At 37.2% G+C, this 17,614-nt stretch overlaps 1 protein-coding gene across 1 annotated transcript in view; it reads left to right on the top strand.

Annotated features, from left to right (window-relative positions):
• LOC142342922 (charged multivesicular body protein 7-like) overlaps positions 1–17,614 on the top strand; it is a 320,646-nt gene extending 303,032 nt beyond the window's left edge. Inside the window, exons 2-4 of the mRNA XM_075394599.1 lie at positions 6,244–6,572; positions 15,971–16,419; positions 16,645–17,614. Of these exons, the coding sequence (XP_075250714.1) occupies positions 6,266–6,572; positions 15,971–16,419; positions 16,645–17,313 (1,425 nt within the window). The 5' untranslated portion in view covers positions 6,244–6,265 and the 3' untranslated portion in view covers positions 17,314–17,614. The remainder of the gene's footprint in view (positions 1–6,243; positions 6,573–15,970; positions 16,420–16,644) is intronic.

The raw sequence follows: 17,614 nt of genomic DNA, 5'->3' as shown, positions 1-17,614 counted from the left end.
TTTACCAACTTGACATCATAAAGAAGATTTGTGTCATCTGCGAACATATATGGATCTAATTGCTCACAACAGAGAGTCAAATCATTTATATAAAGAGCAAGAAACAGTGGTCCTAAATCAGAACCTTGTGGTACACCAATTATGATGAGCTCTAACTGATATAGGCAATGGCCTAATTTAACGCAACGTGTTTTGGTTTGTCAAATTAGAGTTAAACCACTCTAAGGCAAATCCTCCATTTTTAGCGCCATTTTTAGAAAATTTTTCAAAAAGTTCAGATTGATGAGTAATGTCAAATGCTTTCTCAATGTCAAGTAAAATGCAGCCGTTAATTTTCTTTTGCACAAAACGATTGCTTTCGGTAATTTGAAAAAGGGCATCAGTTGTAGAGGGTTTGGGTTGGAAACCAAACTTTGTTTTTGGATAGCACATTTTCATTCTTTAGAAAAGCATAACGACGGTTAAACATTGCCCCTTTAAAAATTTTGCTCACCGCAGAAACCAAATATATGGTTCGATAATTCTCAACTTTCCGTTCTGATGGAGTTTTAAATATTGCACTGACCTTTGAATGTTTCAAGCAGTAAGAAAAACGTTTTGTGAACGGTAGATTAACTAAGTATGAAACAGGATACTCAAGATCATTTGCCCAAAGTTTTCGAAGCTTAGCAGGAATTCTATCCAAACCAATTGTTTTATTAACATCAAGATTTTGCATTAATTTGAACGTTTCTGTATAGGTACAATCGAAACTATAAACAGATATTAGGTTATTTGCTGGGCTTATGTTAAATTTTATTGCTGGTGTTTCTATCGAGCTATTTTTTTTCTAAACAAAAGAACATTTTTTTAGTTAAAGCAATCATCGGCGTAATAATATTTTTCAACGGTAGTTCTATGTTCATTTTCGATTACTGTTGTTTCATTTTTGCCATTCTTTCCACTAATTGAGCTTTAATTTTTTGTAAAACGATTGCTTACAGATTAATAGATTTTGAGTTTTTCATTAAGAAATTGTTTTTTATTTCAGCGCAGAATCTTCTTTACTTTATTTCTAAGCATTAATTATTTAATTCGTATTTTAGAATTGGGACACCTTAATAAATTTTTGAAAGGACGGTCCCTTTTTGTAATAATTTTTTTTAATTGTATTTTACCCACGGAAACTTTCTACTTGTATTCCTACTTGTTTCAATTACAGCACTTTGGTCTGTTGTTACTTTTTTAACTCAAGTTAGGTTCTTTGTACTTTCCAAAGGACAGTCATCGTACTGAAAACTAGCGATATTATATGCTAGTAGGCCCTAAAAATCAATTAAGGCTTTTTTTGCTACTGCTCAAAAAAAGGATACCGTCTGATTGTCATATTTTTATCATTTTTAGATGACCAATCAAAACTTGTATTAATTGCATAATGATTAGTAGGTTAATAAAAAATTACTATAACATTCAACGAAATTAATTCTTTATTAAAAATCAATTAAAGATATGGTGGTACCTTTTACTCTCGTAGGCAAATATAGATGTTGAGTGAATCCATTTTGTGCAATTATTGCATATTATATGTCAATAGTTTTAGAATTTTGAATCAAATTTCTGTTGCAACCACCAAGTAAAAGACATTTTAGGTCTTGCTGTTTTAGACATGTAAGTAGTATTTGAAAATCGTCATTGCTCTTAGTGGTTGGTGACTTGTAAATACAGCAAGGTTTCAGATTTCCGGTATTTAAACATCTAACAAACAACGAAGTGAAACGAAGATTGCCTGGTGTCGGTTTTACAGATATCACATCAAATGCTACAGTTTCATCAATATAAATAACCACACCGTTGACTTTTTGTGTTCTCCAAATTTACCATGTTGTATCTGGATAATTTATAGAGTTTGAAAAGACAATCAGACGGCAAACAGTTTTTCAAAAGACTTAGTATTTGATTTGTCATTTTTTTGCATTTTTAATTTGGTGTACGACTTGGAAATTTTCATTTAGTGATCTTATGTTAGTGTAAAACAAAGAAGATTTCAGTTTATATAAGGCTGGTTTTGGTTGTTCGAAACACATTGCACCTTTGGGGTCCAACTTCAAAAACGCTGGTTAATACACTCATCAAATAGGGAACTATCCCAATCATATAGTTCAATCAATATAGTTAAAACAAATTGTGTCAGAAGTTTTCAGATACTTGATTTTTTTTTTCATTTACAATAGTCACACTCGCAACTACCTCTTTTCGTCTGATAAATTACATGAATTTCCTTCTTAGCGGTGTTACAACATCATTAATAAAAAGTCCCTGACCCATCTTTTTCAGGTTCTTATTTCCCATGATCAGATGTCCAGTTTGCCTCCATTGAAAAAATTCACAATTATACTTTTGGGTCCATATCTTGTTGGAAGGCGATGGCAGACGCTAACCCGTCTTTCTGGTACTTATCATCGTTTTGTTTTTCAACGACTCTTAGAATTCGTACATTATCGTATACCGTATTGCTCTAACTTATCAGCATGAAAAGCACCAGTCGGGGTTCGCGATGATACTTGTTCCGAAACTGGAGATAATTCTGTAGCTTGTTTAGCTGAGCAGAACCCACAGTGAAATGGTGGAGTCAAAAAATTTCTGGATTTTTTTCGGTACGCACAATTGTGCCCATACAACACACCGATTACACAGATCCACAACCGTGCACTCGATGAGATGAAGGTTTCCATCAGCAATGTCATTTTCTGTCAAGACTGAGTTTTTTTGCGATTTGGGAGGCATTAATTGTTGATAATTTTTTCACATTCAATAATAATCGGAAGGACGCAAAGAGTACTAGGAACTTATCGGAAGGACCCAAAAAGTTAGAATCAACGGTCATTTTCCTGCATGTGTTATGTTACAAGTGGAGTTACGCAGGGATCTCTTCTGGCATCTCTTTTCTTTGTAATCTACGTCAACGATCTACCAGAAAGTTGCCCAGCTGTTATTCCTCTCCTCTTTGCCGACGACGCTAAATTCAAATCAGTTAATAAATCCAATCTTATTGGTCAATTGAATCTCACTAGAGTAATGAAATGGAGTGAAAAACACGAACTTTCCTTTTACCTTGAGAAATTCTCTCATATCTTAATGTTTAATTGCACGCATCACCATAGTTTTTCTGGAATCTTGATCGAAAAAATACACGTACAGAAGGATTTAGGAATTTATGTAACAAGCGATCTTAGGTGGGACATCCTCATAAAAAAGTCCGCGAATAAAGCGCTCGAAGTTCTTTTTCAGGCTAAAGAGAAGCTCACCACGCCTAACTCTGTCAGCTAAGTTAAACTTGTACAAATCTATGGTATTGCCCGTTTTGTTATACGGAAGTGTTGGTTGTTTTGCTATTGTAACAAACTCAAAAGTACTCGATAGTGTTCAGAAAAAGAGTTTGAAATGGATGAACAACACGAGCAATAACAATTATAAAGAACTACTTTATTGCAATCGTATCTTACCGCTTTCTTGATATCTACAATTAGTGGATTTACTTTTTTCTACATCTCTCACGGGTCAATTAAACTTTAACATTGACTAATTCGTCTGCTTGAGGAACAACACACGTTCCTTACGCAATGACAACGAACTGAAATTTGACCATTCAAATCAATGTCTTGAATTTTGCCAGCAAAGCTTGTTCTATGTTGTTGTTATAGTTGTTGTTATTGTTGTTGTTGTTGTTGTTGTTGTTGTTTTTGTTGTTTTGGATTCCCAGTTGGCCTGGAGGGGCGTGTGCCCTTGCTGTCTGTTCAAAAATTTGTCCAGTTGTTTCTGCAAATCCCACAGTCGCAGGATAACTGCCACATTCAGACGTTGTTTTCGGAAAACCGATTTTCCACGTGCCATCACATAAGATTGATAATTCTGTTCTTTTGTCCAATTTCGCGATTAAAGTCGACGTTCTAATGTATGCTGTACACTATTTTAGAAGTTCTGTAGACAAATTCAGTCCTTCGCTCAGTTTGTGTTTTATTTAACTTCAGCGTTACTTGCCCTCTGTTGTTCCATGATTGAATGGATCGGTTGATTTTGTGCTCATCAATGTCCTGATAAAGTTTCGAAAGGAGCAGATCATTCAATTGAATGAAGAGGGTTAGAGATAAGACATTCAGTAGTCTCAACTGATCTTTGTAGTCGCCACGGTGGGGTGCGCACACCCATTTCAGTACCCGAGTTTGAAAATTTTCGAGCTTCCGTTGATCTGTTCTAGATTGGTACGCGCAATTCATCCCGTAGAGCAAAACAGCGCTCTTGCGAATAGACTTCCACAGAGTTTACTATTTGGAAATGCAAAAGGTTTGAAAGGCTTTCACTTAATCAGTTATTAGAATATCTTGAAAAATTTGCGCTCTTGAACAAAAAACAATTCGGTTTCCAATCGCGAAAGTCGTCTGCTGATGCTGTTCTTTACTGTATTGAAAAAAAATAGGAAATATGGAAGATAACGAAAGAGTTGCTGTGTTCTTAGATCTTGCAAAAGCTTTCAATTCAATTTCACATGAAATCTTTCTCAAGAAAGCTGAAAATTTCAACCTCTCTCAATCAACAATTTTACTTCTAAAATCTTTTATCGAAAATCGAACACAATGCGTAAAACTGGTTGTTGACTTATCAGATAAATTAACTGTTAATCATGGTGTTCCACAAGGAACTGTGTTAGGACCTCTTATTTTTCTGTTATATGTCAACGATTTTTCTGAAAAGATGGATGGTGAAAATGATGTTGTTCAATTTGCGGATGACACTAGTATTATATGTAAATTTGAACGTAATGAAAATATTCCCCAAAAAAATGAAAAAATATTTGAACAAACAGACAAATACCTGACAAAGAATCAACTCACATTAAATGCCAATAAAACAGAGATGTCATTCTTTACAGATCATACTAATTCGGATCCAGAAATTTCTTTTAAAGGAGAAGTTATCAAACCAGCTCATGCATGTCGTTATCTGGGAGTACAAATTGATTCAAACTTAACCTTTGAAAATCACTTGAATTCAGTTTTAAGCAAATTGGCTAAAGCAATTCGTTCTTTGTATCTTGTAAGAAATCGAATACCTTTGAAAGTAAGAATTGATGTTTTCAAGTCAGTTGTACTCTCTCATCTTTCTTTCAGTGGAGTATTCGTCCAAACTCTTACAGTGAAAAACATAAACCGCATAAACAGGCAAATTAACTGGGGAATAAAAGTTTGTTATTTTCGTCAAAAATTTGACCACTCCATTGATCTTTTCCTTAAGGATCATATCCTACCAGCCGAATTGTTTATCTCAAAAGTTAGCCTAATGAAGCTATCTAAAAACAGATATAAAACAATTGGAAACAATGGGAACAAATCAAATTATTATAAAAAAGAAAACGAAAACGAAGTGGAGTAACAAATCTTTAATCTTGAAAAGCGTTCAAAAATGGAACAAATTGCCCTCTTCAATAAGAACTTTTAACAGTAAAACTTGCTTTAAAAATGTTTTAACCGAGTTTTTGCTCGATCAACACAGGAAAGTACCCGTTAATAGACAAATAGGAGCCTTCAAATCCTATTTTTACCTATAAAAACGAACAGCCACAATTTGAAGATTACTATATTAATAACAATGCTGATTAATTTATTTAACATTTTAGAGCATGTATATATCTAACCTTAGGGTTATAGTCTGAGTAATTTACATGTTTCAAAAAAAAAGAAAAATCGACTCCTCAATTTTCTGTGGCATCATTTTGAAACGACTTACAACGAACTAGTCAGCGATACGTGGAAAGCTTAACAGCAACCATGTACAAAGAAAAGGTACACAGTCCCCGCGCCTGACGACACCGAATGGCCAAATGCCTACTACTACTTCTTATATGAGTCAAAACATCGCCCGAGGGCCCTCCTGAAACTATTTAATCAGTTTATTACAACAATTATCGCAAATGGAGAAATGTTGAGTTCTGTATCGGCACCTGGTGTTTTTGGTGGGTATAATTTTGTAGGGGGAGTATATTGTGAAAGACACGAAAAATTGTATATAGCACGTTACCGTGTAAAAATTTGTGCATCCAATAATCTCAATGGAAAAGTGCAGAATAGATCCGAAAACCATTTGCAAAGTTGAAGTTTCAGATATATATTTTTTGCTGAATATCACCTGAGATCGCTTCGCATTGCCACTGAATTGAAATGTAAAAGAATTGGTGGGAATGAAAATTAAATTTTGTTCTAATCTTTTCAGATTTGTGTATAAAGTTCCACCAATGAGTTCGAATCCTGTTCCTCTATCTTTTCTTTTTCCTGATCAGGATACCACTGACGAAGAAAGAATGGATTTTCTGTTTGCATTGTTTCCCCCAAACCCTAATTTGAACAGTGATCAGTACAACAGCAAAATGGAACTGTGGAAAAATGCCATCAGAAACTACTGCAAAGCAGTCAACACTTCTTTTATAGCATTTAGTTCAATCTCTGCTGTCAAGTTTGATGGAAAGACTTCCTTAGCGCTATGTGCTTGCTGGGAGTCTTTAGTTTCGTCAGGAAAGCTCTTGAAGAAGTCTGCCTTCAAAAGTAAGGGGTCATATTAATTTAACTATGATTCAATCTCAAAAACAATTGACTAAATCTCAAACAATGGAAAACAGCAATAGGCAATGTACTTCTAAAAATACAGTTCGTGCCATTTAATGAAAACATCATATTGCATCTGTTGGGTCTAAAAAGATGACAAGGAGAATCGTTCATGTGCCATAGAGTACAGTGACCCTCTATCTGTTATATGGCAAATAGGATCTTCTTGTGCCCCAGTACGTTTTGCACCCACAGTTACGAGCACGTGTATTTACATAGTAAATCATTGTAAAAATATGGCAACTGCGTCTGGGGGGAGGGGTGCAAATAATAATGCACCCAATAAGCTGGGGTGGGACACAAACAGTAAAGATCCGGCAAATAGTTTATTAAAATATAAAAATCTTGTTGACCTTATTCGATGTCATGCTATTTCAGGTGCTTTTGTTGTCGCAATGACTGTTGTCCTAATAATCTTTCTTTAGAAATAGATATTGACAAGGAGGTTCGGTAATGTGCGTATGCACATAATGTCCCGACTCCGATCAACCACGTTTTTGACTTAATTGTCCAAATGAGGAAGAGATGGAAAACTTTCAAAAAATCACTTTTTGATCGAAGTTAATTTTCGATCAAAAAGTGATTTTTAATCGAAAAGATATGAGACCTGTTGTTTTTGAGAATAATTAGCAAGTAGACAGAAGAGAAAAGTTAGGTACGACTACAGTTTTTGAAAAGAATTAAATCCAAAGCAATTAATTGAAATTATTCAATAGCTTTATTTATACCTTCAAACAAAATCATTGAGACCATTGTCATTATGCAGAATCTTTTGACTACAAAAGAACAAATACAGACAAAATTCTAAAAAGTTATTTAATTTTTGCGAGGAAACGGTGTCGAAGCCTATAATAAGATCAAAATCAATTCACTAAAAATATTGATTATAGTCAATTGCGCCGTTTTTCAACGCCAATAATGAAATTTGCGACTTGTTATTTAAGTGCTGTTAATGCGATGATAGGCCGAGGCATTAAAAGCGACCTAAAATTTGGAAAATGTCAACCATTATTTAAATAATAAAACAGCAATTAAGAATACCTGAAAATTCACCTAAAAATGACCTCTCTCTTCAATGGGACTGCTATAATATTGCAGAAATGAGATTAAAAGTGGCAAATCTCAAAAATCCATTTTTTAGGAAACAAATTTAAAACCATGAGACATTACAACCGAAAACTTTCAATTTAAAATGGTAGATAGTTTAACTTGTTACTGCTTAAGAGGTCAGTTGTACACGTCATTAGTGAGACTAGGTCAAAACACCGCACACAAACAGTGAATACAGACAGAATTGAAAGTTTCATGCACAATTAAATTAGAACGGTGTTGAAGCCAAAAATCCGTTTGTTTTTCGCTGAAATTGTGATAATTGTTCATTGGCCTCCCTCTGCACCTAATTTTGACAACCTTCTCAATAATTCAGGTTTGTTTTGAATTAATTGTAGTCTATAGCTAGCATAAAAAGTAAAAGTATTTCAAAAAATATATACAGCGCCACATTACAATTCGATTAATTTTCGATTTATAAAAATCCACAATTAGACCAAAACTGGTCTTGCTGTTTGTCCTTTAAAACAACGTGAACGAAATATTTCCGAAAAAGCTATTTTCACCAAAAGGTCATTTTTATCAGAAATAAATGATGAATTTTGGATTCTTTTTGAATTCTGCTACCAAAAAATCATCGTATCAAATGAAAGCTTTAGATAATTTAACCGAGTTATACATCTTATTAATTAGACTCTTTAATAGCTCCCTAGATACCGAACTGGACAATTGACTTCTTAGACTCAGTCATAAGCCTACAAAAAGAACATTAAATGAGAGCAAATCTCTTAGAACACAATATTGTTTCAACGGAATTTGTTGGAACATAAAGGTACCGCATAAATGATAATTGAATCTTTAATTGAAATGGACTTTCTTGTAATTTGGATGAAGTAATTCAAAAGTTTTTCAAGACAGACCCAAAATACAATCGTAATCATTCAAAACTGGCCTTGCTATCGTTGCGCGGCTGTCATAAAACGCAATTGTTCTGAAAAATTGCATAATAGTTCCTTTGGCAAACGAAAGTCTTAATATATCAAAAATGGACTGTGCGGTATTTATGAATATCGGTTTAAATTGGCGGAAGACCGCAGTTTTTTCTTTCCAGAATTTTTTTAGGAACCACAGGTACAATTAGTCCAATCTGAGTTAGCGAAGGCTGTTTCAGCAGTTTTGTCTGCAACCGGTCAAACTTGACAAAGTGTGCAAAATAGGCATATTTGATGCCATTTTTATTAATGAAAACGAAGAAAATGTTGAATTTCAAATGTTTAGCTGAAATTTATGCCAAAACAGTGTTCATGCAATTCACCAACTTTATTCTCTCTTTAAACGTAAAACCAATTCGACTATCATTGACAGTTTTATTATATTTAATATTGCTATTTTCCGGTAATCTGCCGGGTATGTTTCAAAACTTGTGGTATTGTGAACAGAATTGACAGCTATGTTGAATGCTGCTAAAGGTTTGAAATACGGCATTATCAACCTTTATGAAAATTCTTTGAAGTGGTATTCAGCCATAAATGTGTGTACTTGGAAGATCTGCTGAGATTGTGCTGAGAGTCGATCGGGGTACATTTTTTCTAAAATTATGCCAGGGAAGAGATCCCAGCAGCTCGCTGCAAAGACTCATAAGCCGCAACTCACTACTGACGAAGCTCGCCAGTCGTTTGAGAAGTTCTCCCGACGTTAGTTGGTTATCTTGGATTGGTTTTTGTCATGTACTTGTTACGTTTCACAGTATCTAACGTGAAGCATGAAATTTGCATACCCTGCTAACTTTGTCATGATGTTCAATGCCGTGGGGTTTTTACTGTGAGAACTTTGTCCTAAAAATTTGTATCTTTTTTGTATCTTTTTCCTGAGGCAGTCCTGTGACAGTGATTTTTCATGCAGTTCAGTGAAAATTCAGAGAAGCACGTGCGTTGTTAGCTTTGTTAGCTCGCTAAGCGAAATCAACAAGCGAACAAGAGAAAATTACAGAAGCTTACTGTTTTTGCGTCCTGTCTGTGGGACTAGACGAAGTGCCTAATATCCGGTGAGATTGTTCCTAATACCCCCCCCCCCAGCCCAGTCTGTCCCCCAAGTTTTCTGGGGCGGTTTGCCTGTGAAAACAATCGTCTTACAACATACAACAGTCTCTGTTTGTTGGGGTAGTTTCCAAAGTTAGTTCCCCCAACCTGTGGTTTTTTTTCAAAATGAAATACAACTTAAGAAATGCAATTTTTGACGAGAGTGGTGCAAAGCAATTAGAGAATGTAGGCACACAAAGCGAACCACAAAATCCTGAAACCAGCGAAGACATGCATACGGGTTTGACCCAGGAGTTGCAAAATGTTTGTGTTAAAGAGTTTTTTCACGTAGCTGCAGGCACAATTCTTTTTCTGCCAGATACCGCAGATAAACTCTACAGAGTTCAAGTACTAGAAAACTGCGATCAGTACACCAAAGTAAGATATTTTGGTTGGGGGTCAGAGCACGACGCTTGGTTCAATTCAAAATCAATTTGGGCGTACTCAAAATACAAAGAGCAGTTGTGCAGCCGTCGGAAAATTAACACAGACCTCTCAAATAAAATAGACAATCTACTGATCTCCTGTGATTCAACTGATTCCAGTCAGTTGAATAACTCATTTTTTGAACGTGTTGATCTCTCAATAAAGTCAGAAAGTAACAAATTGCCAGAGGTGTTGACAATATTGAGTTCGTACGTGCCAACCTGTCGCTTTGTTCCTATCAAATTCAGAGCAAGATGGTCTCAACTGCTATCAGGTATTCTTCTTGAATGTGTTGAGGCTCCAGACAATGACAAATTGGCAAAAACTTTTTGCGGTTTCAAAATGCGTTCTACGTGCTTGTAACCGCGGAGGCAAAAAGCAAAAGCGCAATCAAGACCAACGTCTCGCAGAACGTTTTGATCGTTGGAACGCCGGTGAATATGGGAAGCTTTGGTCAGAAGCTGTCTCCTTGAAACAATCAAAAAGACAGAGAACTAACAGCATTGAAGAAATATCGGTCAAAGCGAAGACGTTGTGCCTACAAGGCCAATTTGGCCGAGCTGCTAAAGTTTTAGCTTCTGAAGGTCTCGCACCCGATAACAAAGCTACATTCAAAGCACTGGAAAAGTTACACCCGAAAGAACCGATACGTGATGTCAGTTTACCTGACGATATTGCATCCAATGCGTTCCAGTTTAGTGAAAACGCAGTTTATGAACAACTTAAGACATTCAGCAAACACACTGCAGCCGGTCCCTCTAAGAATTTTCCAGAACATCTTCAGCACGCAGTAGACTGCACTGCACCTGATCGGTCCGAGTTTGCACTGAAAGCGATAACAAAGTTTGTAAACTTTGGTAGTAGGGGTCTCTTTCCTGTTTTAATTTCCAAAGCACTCTGCTGCGCTTCACTCACGGCTTTATCCAAAAAGAAAGGTGGGGTGCGTCCAATAGCAGTTGGCGAAGTGTTGCGACGCCTCATAGCAAAATGCTTGGCAGGTGAAGCTAAATCAGAAGCAATTGAGCTATTTGACAGTTTGCAATTGGGAGTCGGCATTAGCGGAGGCGCTGAGGCAATCATTCATTCGTCCAAAAATACATACGATAACATAGTAAGTGCTCAGAAGGACGGAGGCGTGCTTCAAATTGATTTCCAAAACGCTTTTAACTCAGTCAAGCGGTCACACTTATTAAAAGCAACCTATGAATTTATTCCAGGAATTGCCGCCTTCACCAATTTTTGCTACTCCCAGCACACACCACTCTTTTATAACAATGCAATCATTCAAAGTGAATCGGGAGTTCAGCAGGGTGATCCGCTGGGACCGTTATTGTTCTCCTTGACGTTATGGCCGATCATACAGAAGATCGAGACTTCAGTTCCGGATTTGGTACAGCACACTTGGTACTTAGATGATGGGTTTATTGCTGGTTCTGAAGATCAGATCAAACAAACGCTTGAAATCCTAGCCAATGAAGGCCCCGAGAGAGGCCTAATCTTGAGAAAAGGCAAATGTGAGCTGTGGTCAATTAAAGATTTACCCTCCATTGATCAGGCAGTAAAAAGGAATTTGGGAAACGGCTTTGAAATTCTGGGTGCTGCAGTTGGTTCAAAAGAGTTTGTCGCTTCTTGTTTGAAGAGGAGAGTTCAAAAAATTTTATCTATGCTGGATAATTTACATCACCTCAACGATCCTCAATGTGCATTGGGTATCCTTCGCTACTGTTTGGGAACTCCGAAACTAGTATACTCATTACGAACTAACACTCCATCAAACGAGATGCTCGAAGTATTGAAAAGTTTCGATGACGGCCAAAGAGAAGTGTTGGATCAAATTATTGGCTCAATTATTGATGATGACGCATGGCAACAGTCTTCCTTACCTATCAGTTTGTCGGGACTAGGCGTCAGACAGTCACAAGAGCAATACAAAAGTGCATTTGTGGGCTCAATTTTAGCCTCAGACGAGCTGGTGAACAAAATAACAAGAAGGCGTCCCTCAGAAAGTGACACTTTTAAAGAGTTACAACAGAGTCTGGAACAGTTCAATCTACTTTCGCACACGCAAAAGAAGATCCAAGAAGCACTTGATAAAGAAAAACTTGCTGACCTAATAAGAAATCAATCGTCAACTAGGGAAAAAGCAAGACTCCAATCACTATGCCTGCCTCATTCAGGAGCATGGCTTGCTGCGCCTCCAATTCCCGCTCTAGGTCTACACCTTTCGGCTAAGGAATTTCAAGTCAGTGTCAAGTACAGGCTCGGGATCGCGGTTTATGATCAAGAAAGAAAATGTCCTTATTGTAAGTCAGGTACATTGGACACGTTTGGTGACCATGCAGTTGCCTGCCATGGAAGGGGAGATGCGATTTCAAGGCACGATAGAATTCGCGATCGCATAGCTTCTGCCTGCTCAGCAGCTAATTTGTCTCCAGTAATTGAAAAACGCAATCTCATTGCGAAAAACAACTCACGCCCAGGAGACGTCTATCTGCCTTGTTGGAAATCTGGCCAATCTGCTGCTCTAGACATAACCGTGACTTCCTCTCTGCAACCGAACATTATTTCTCATGCGGCAGAGAAGTCAGGCTATGCAATTGAAGCTGCCGAAGATCGAAAATATGCTCAGTATGAAAATAGTTGTGCTCAACGAGGAATTATGTTCGTCCCGCTGGCAATTGAAGTTTTGGGCGGTCTGTCGAGGACTCTGAAGAAGGCCTTATTGCGCATGTCGTTGTTAGCTGATAGCAGAAATTATCAGTCAGTGGGACAATCCATTGCCTTCGACAGAGCAGTTCAGTCACTTTCTGTTGTCATCATACGAGGATCAGCTAATATGCTGTTGTCGCGAGCTCCGTAGTTGAACGCAGCAATTAGTTGAACTGTCTGATAATCAGCGACCCGATTGTGTGGGACGCAATGTGAAGATAACTTTTCCTAGACGCTTGTGTTGAGCTGAATCAATCTCTTGATGAATTAGAAACAAGCTCGAATTCTTATTGTACTCACCCAATGAGAGGGGAGTATTTTCGTAAGCAATATAAATCAACAGGAGGGTACTTGAGCGCAGTTCATTAACGCGAGGAAATTAAAAAACGAGAGTTAAAAGGCTGATGGAGAGAGGAAGAAATGTCAGAGATCGGAGATAACCTTAAGATTGGCAAAAAGAAATAATCAGCAAACATTTAAATTTTAGATCAATATAAACCAAGATTATTAGATAATGGAGACCACGCAGATTTAATTAAAAAGTCAATTATCGTAAAAAAAAAATCTTTTTACTATTTTTTAAAAGCAGGAAAATTTTTCACAGTAAGACCACGTCCCACTTTGCCACATTGCAGTGTAAAATTTTCAGTTACCTCAACATCTGGTTGATAAGAATGGGCCAGTGAGAGTTTGCACACCTCAGATTGTGATAATAGAAGAAAGAATGCTTTTGTTTGTTGACTACATGTGTAATAAATACATATCCCTAGTTCAATTGCCTTTCTAACGATGAGATCATTGTTCTTAACAAAGCTGAGTAATCTGAATGTGCTAACGCAATCGAGTTGAAGAGAGTTTTCTAAGTTTTAGTTGGGAGTTGAATTCTTATTGTGTTTTTGGTTTTGATTCTACTGCAATTTTTTCTACTGAATTGAGATTTAAACTGGTTTTTATTATCAGTACTTATGCAAAGGTACTTGCATTTGCTTTTTTAATTACATTTATTTTGTCGATTACAAAAGTTTCAAATCATCAGTTTTGTTGCTACAACTTGGTTTAAAGATGTTATTTTCTGTTTTCTCTCGGTTCAAGTTTAGTTCATGTTTTTTAGGTATGAACTAACGTTGCCAGGACTTTATGATAAATCTGACTTTGCTATCTGAAGAAAATGACAGACAACAATCTGCATTCTGTATAAGTTTTGTATTAGGATTTAATGAGCTTTTCAGATGGTTAACATGCAAATTAAAAAGTAACAGACCAATCACAGCTACCTAGGGGAACGCCTTGTTTAACTTGATACCAACTAGAGTATATATTAATATATACGCGTCGATATCTATTGGTCAGATAGTCTTCAACTAAGTTTATTGCCGATGGGGTAAATCTCACTCAATTTGTGTCGAAGATCGGAATGAGAAATAGAATCAAATGCTTCGATAAGTCCAATAAAGCCGCGCGGATCACCTTATCATTTTCTTTTCTAATTGACTCGGTTATCAAGATTCAAGGCGTCGCTCGTCAATTTTTCTTGCTAAATCCGACCTATTGTTGACTCATATGCTTATCAGAAGATAATCTGATAATTGTTGATGCATTGTTTCCTCGTAAACTTTGAAAAAATTATCAGTGACTAAGATACGTCTGTAATTTATTGCATTTAGTGGATCATGTTTTTGAATCGGTTTTGCGACTTTCAGCTGACTGGGGAAACATTTGGTGTCGCAAACTTCCGTTCATTATGTATGTTAAATGTGGAGCAATTTCGTATATTTTGTCTTTAATAAGAGAGCATGCCCTCAACTTCAATGTGGGGTCTAGAGATTGCCATAGAAGACAGTTTGTGTGCATTTTCACATAAAGGCTGTTTATTTTTAGAATTGTTACCTGATAGCTTCTTAAAGTAAATATGCCGGCAGGCAAATTTTAGGCAGGCAGAGTGCATTGTTTTTCGCGTTTGTCTTGAGTAATCAGCTCAAAATAAAGTAGATATTCAAGTCATTGAATTAACTTTTATGCTCAAAAACTAATAAAATGCCTCCGTTTGCTTTGATGAATGAAATATTCATACGTAACCCAATAATTGTATATGCATGCTCTCACAGTTTCTTTGTTGGGTCATATGTTTCGGTGTATCTGTCTTCCTTGAGTGGTCGCTTTACAATTTTGACCGAATTAATGATTCCTCCTGTTTTTGTGTGAAAATCTCAATTTTAATGTCAATTCTATATCAATGATACCGTTATTTTTAGCCTTTGAAAAGTGATTCCTCGGAGCAGGTTCTAAAATTCTATCAATAGTTGCTTAAGAATATGCTAAGATTCAAGAGAATCTGTTTCCTATGTTTTTAATAAGCTTCCAGGAAACGTACCAGGTTTCCTGCAAAGCTCTAATGGTTTTTCCTGAAGTTTGCTTGGTTGTTTGCTAATTGTTTCAACAAGAAATCCTCGAAATTAGTTCAGAAACTCATCTTTGTTGTTTTTAGCAACAAAATTGGGGTCTAATACAGCTTTGTCGTTTTGAGAGAAATTTATCCTAATTCAGTTTGATGCTATATCACAAGTCAGGAAATTCCGTCGATACGGCTGTATTTCTTGAGAAAATAATCGTCAACACCTGTGAAATGATACTTGCATCGTATAATAATTAACTTATCGTCCTCAAGAACAGGATAAACAGGTAACGCTCGGAGGGCATTAAGTTCTTTAGAGCCTTACACCTAACCATTCGCTGAGAATGCGATTCACCAAAACTGTTTTGAGGCGACAATTTCATGGTGTGAAGGGTGGTTCTCAATCTTGAGAGTTTGACCCCTCCTCCTCAATCACACTTCCCCCCCCCCCCCTCACTCAATCACTCCCCCGCCCTCCCCCACTCACCACATGTCCACCCTCCTCCATCTGGTGGTATGGAACCCCTTCTCGTCCAGCCTTCCCTATCCCGCCCCCAATCAGTTGACCTCCCCTCCGAATGCTTGCATCTGTGAGCCCCAGCTGGGTGCTGCCGAAGCTAACTTTGGCTGGTGGTCTGAGAGCAATTCGCCCGACGTTAGTTGGTTATTTTTAACTATTACAGGTTCCCTAGAGCAGTCGTGGTCTTCATGGGCAGTTGGCAAAGCATTCGTGCCTTTGAAGTGGGTGGGCAGTTCCCTTCTACCATTTCCACGAAGCGGAAGAGATGGATGGAAAATGGAACAGTACATCCATGTCGATACATTCATTGAGAAAACTGATTTAACGGTCTCAATTTTGCAGAAGAAAATGAGCAAAAACTGCCCGATGTCCGAATCTTTGTTGATACCTTACTATGACTTAGCAGAGCTATGCATTGATATATTTCCTACGGAGGAGGAGTTTGAACTTTGTTTACTTTATCTGCAACACAGGAAGTTGATTTGCGTCCATGAAATGGACGATAAAACCAAAATTATCAAGTTTTGTCCTGGAAAGAGTGGGTGGAGCTGGAGTGCGCCTGTTGTCTCTAAAGAGGAGTTAAGCAAAATTGAACTGGAAAAATCACTCAAGGTAAATTCTTTGCATTCGTTTAAGAGCGGAATTGTGGCATTGCTTGCTGTATTACAACTGATCATTCAACCTACCTTTTTGAGAAGGCAAAACGGCAAACCATATGACTCGACTCCTTTGAAGATGGAAGAAGTGGAGAAATTGATTTGTTCTTTCAAGAGAGAATTTTATAAGCATGATTTCTTGTGCTTGAGCGCTTTAATTACGCATCAACTTATTTTTTAGATAGTTCAAGATGAAATCGCCCGGTTGAATGAGCGTTTGACAGCTGTAAAGAAGGAGGCTATCGAATTCGGTAAAGTAGGAGCTAAGAAGCGTGCGTACAGATGCATCAAGCTCAAGCATCTTTTGGAGAAGAACTTGGATACGAAGATGGCTATGGAATCAAACCTGGAGCGCATAATCAGCCAATTCGAAGACCAAAAATCCATGAGTTTGGTAATTAATTCGATGAAGAATTCTGCGGAGGTCATCAAGAGATCCCAGGTTTCAATTGATGACGTCGATCGGACTATGGACGAAATTGAAGATGTCATGTCTCATGATCAGACCATCCAAGACGCTATGTCGTCAATCAACCAGAAGTTTATGGAGAACGCTGGAATCTTTGACGAAGACTTGGAAAAAGAACTGGAGGAACTGGCATCGCTTGATGATGACATGCCTAGTCTTCCATCAGTTCCGAATGGCGTGAAACGAAGTCCTTCCAAGTCGCCTCCAAAGCGATCGTTCACATCTGTTTCGCAGTCGGGAAGCGAGGAAGGATTCACCACAACTCAGGATGTTCAATCAGATAGCGCAGAAGAAGCGTCTTTGTTCAACGACAGTTTGCTGTCTCCGAGAAGCAAGCTTAGGCGTGCTACTGAGTCGCGAGCGGCACCATTAGCAGCTTGATTTTGCTTTGATACTTGACTATTAACAGTTTGACCGGAAACGTCAATACTGCCAAATGGGATGAAATAGTAAAAACAATTCGAATGGAGACATTGTAGGAGACATTGCGCTAGGAGTTTACGAGATAGTTCAATTAGATTTTCCAATGATTTTTAGCGTTAACATTTTGAGTGTTCTATTCAACTGATGAGTATTCTGTTATAATAGAATGTTCTATTTTATCGATGAGAATTGTTTCTGTTCTTAATTTTGATAGCTTGATTGTTTTTTGTTATTTGTTCAATACAGAAGATCTTTTAGA

Source organism: Convolutriloba macropyga, chromosome 7 (genome assembly GCF_964194025.1).
Source record: "Convolutriloba macropyga chromosome 7, txConMacr16.3, whole genome shotgun sequence".
Taxonomy (NCBI): domain Eukaryota; kingdom Metazoa; phylum Xenacoelomorpha; order Acoela; family Convolutidae; genus Convolutriloba; species Convolutriloba macropyga.
The sequence above is the reverse complement of the archived record's forward strand: the minus strand, read 5'-3'. Positions and strand labels throughout refer to the sequence as shown.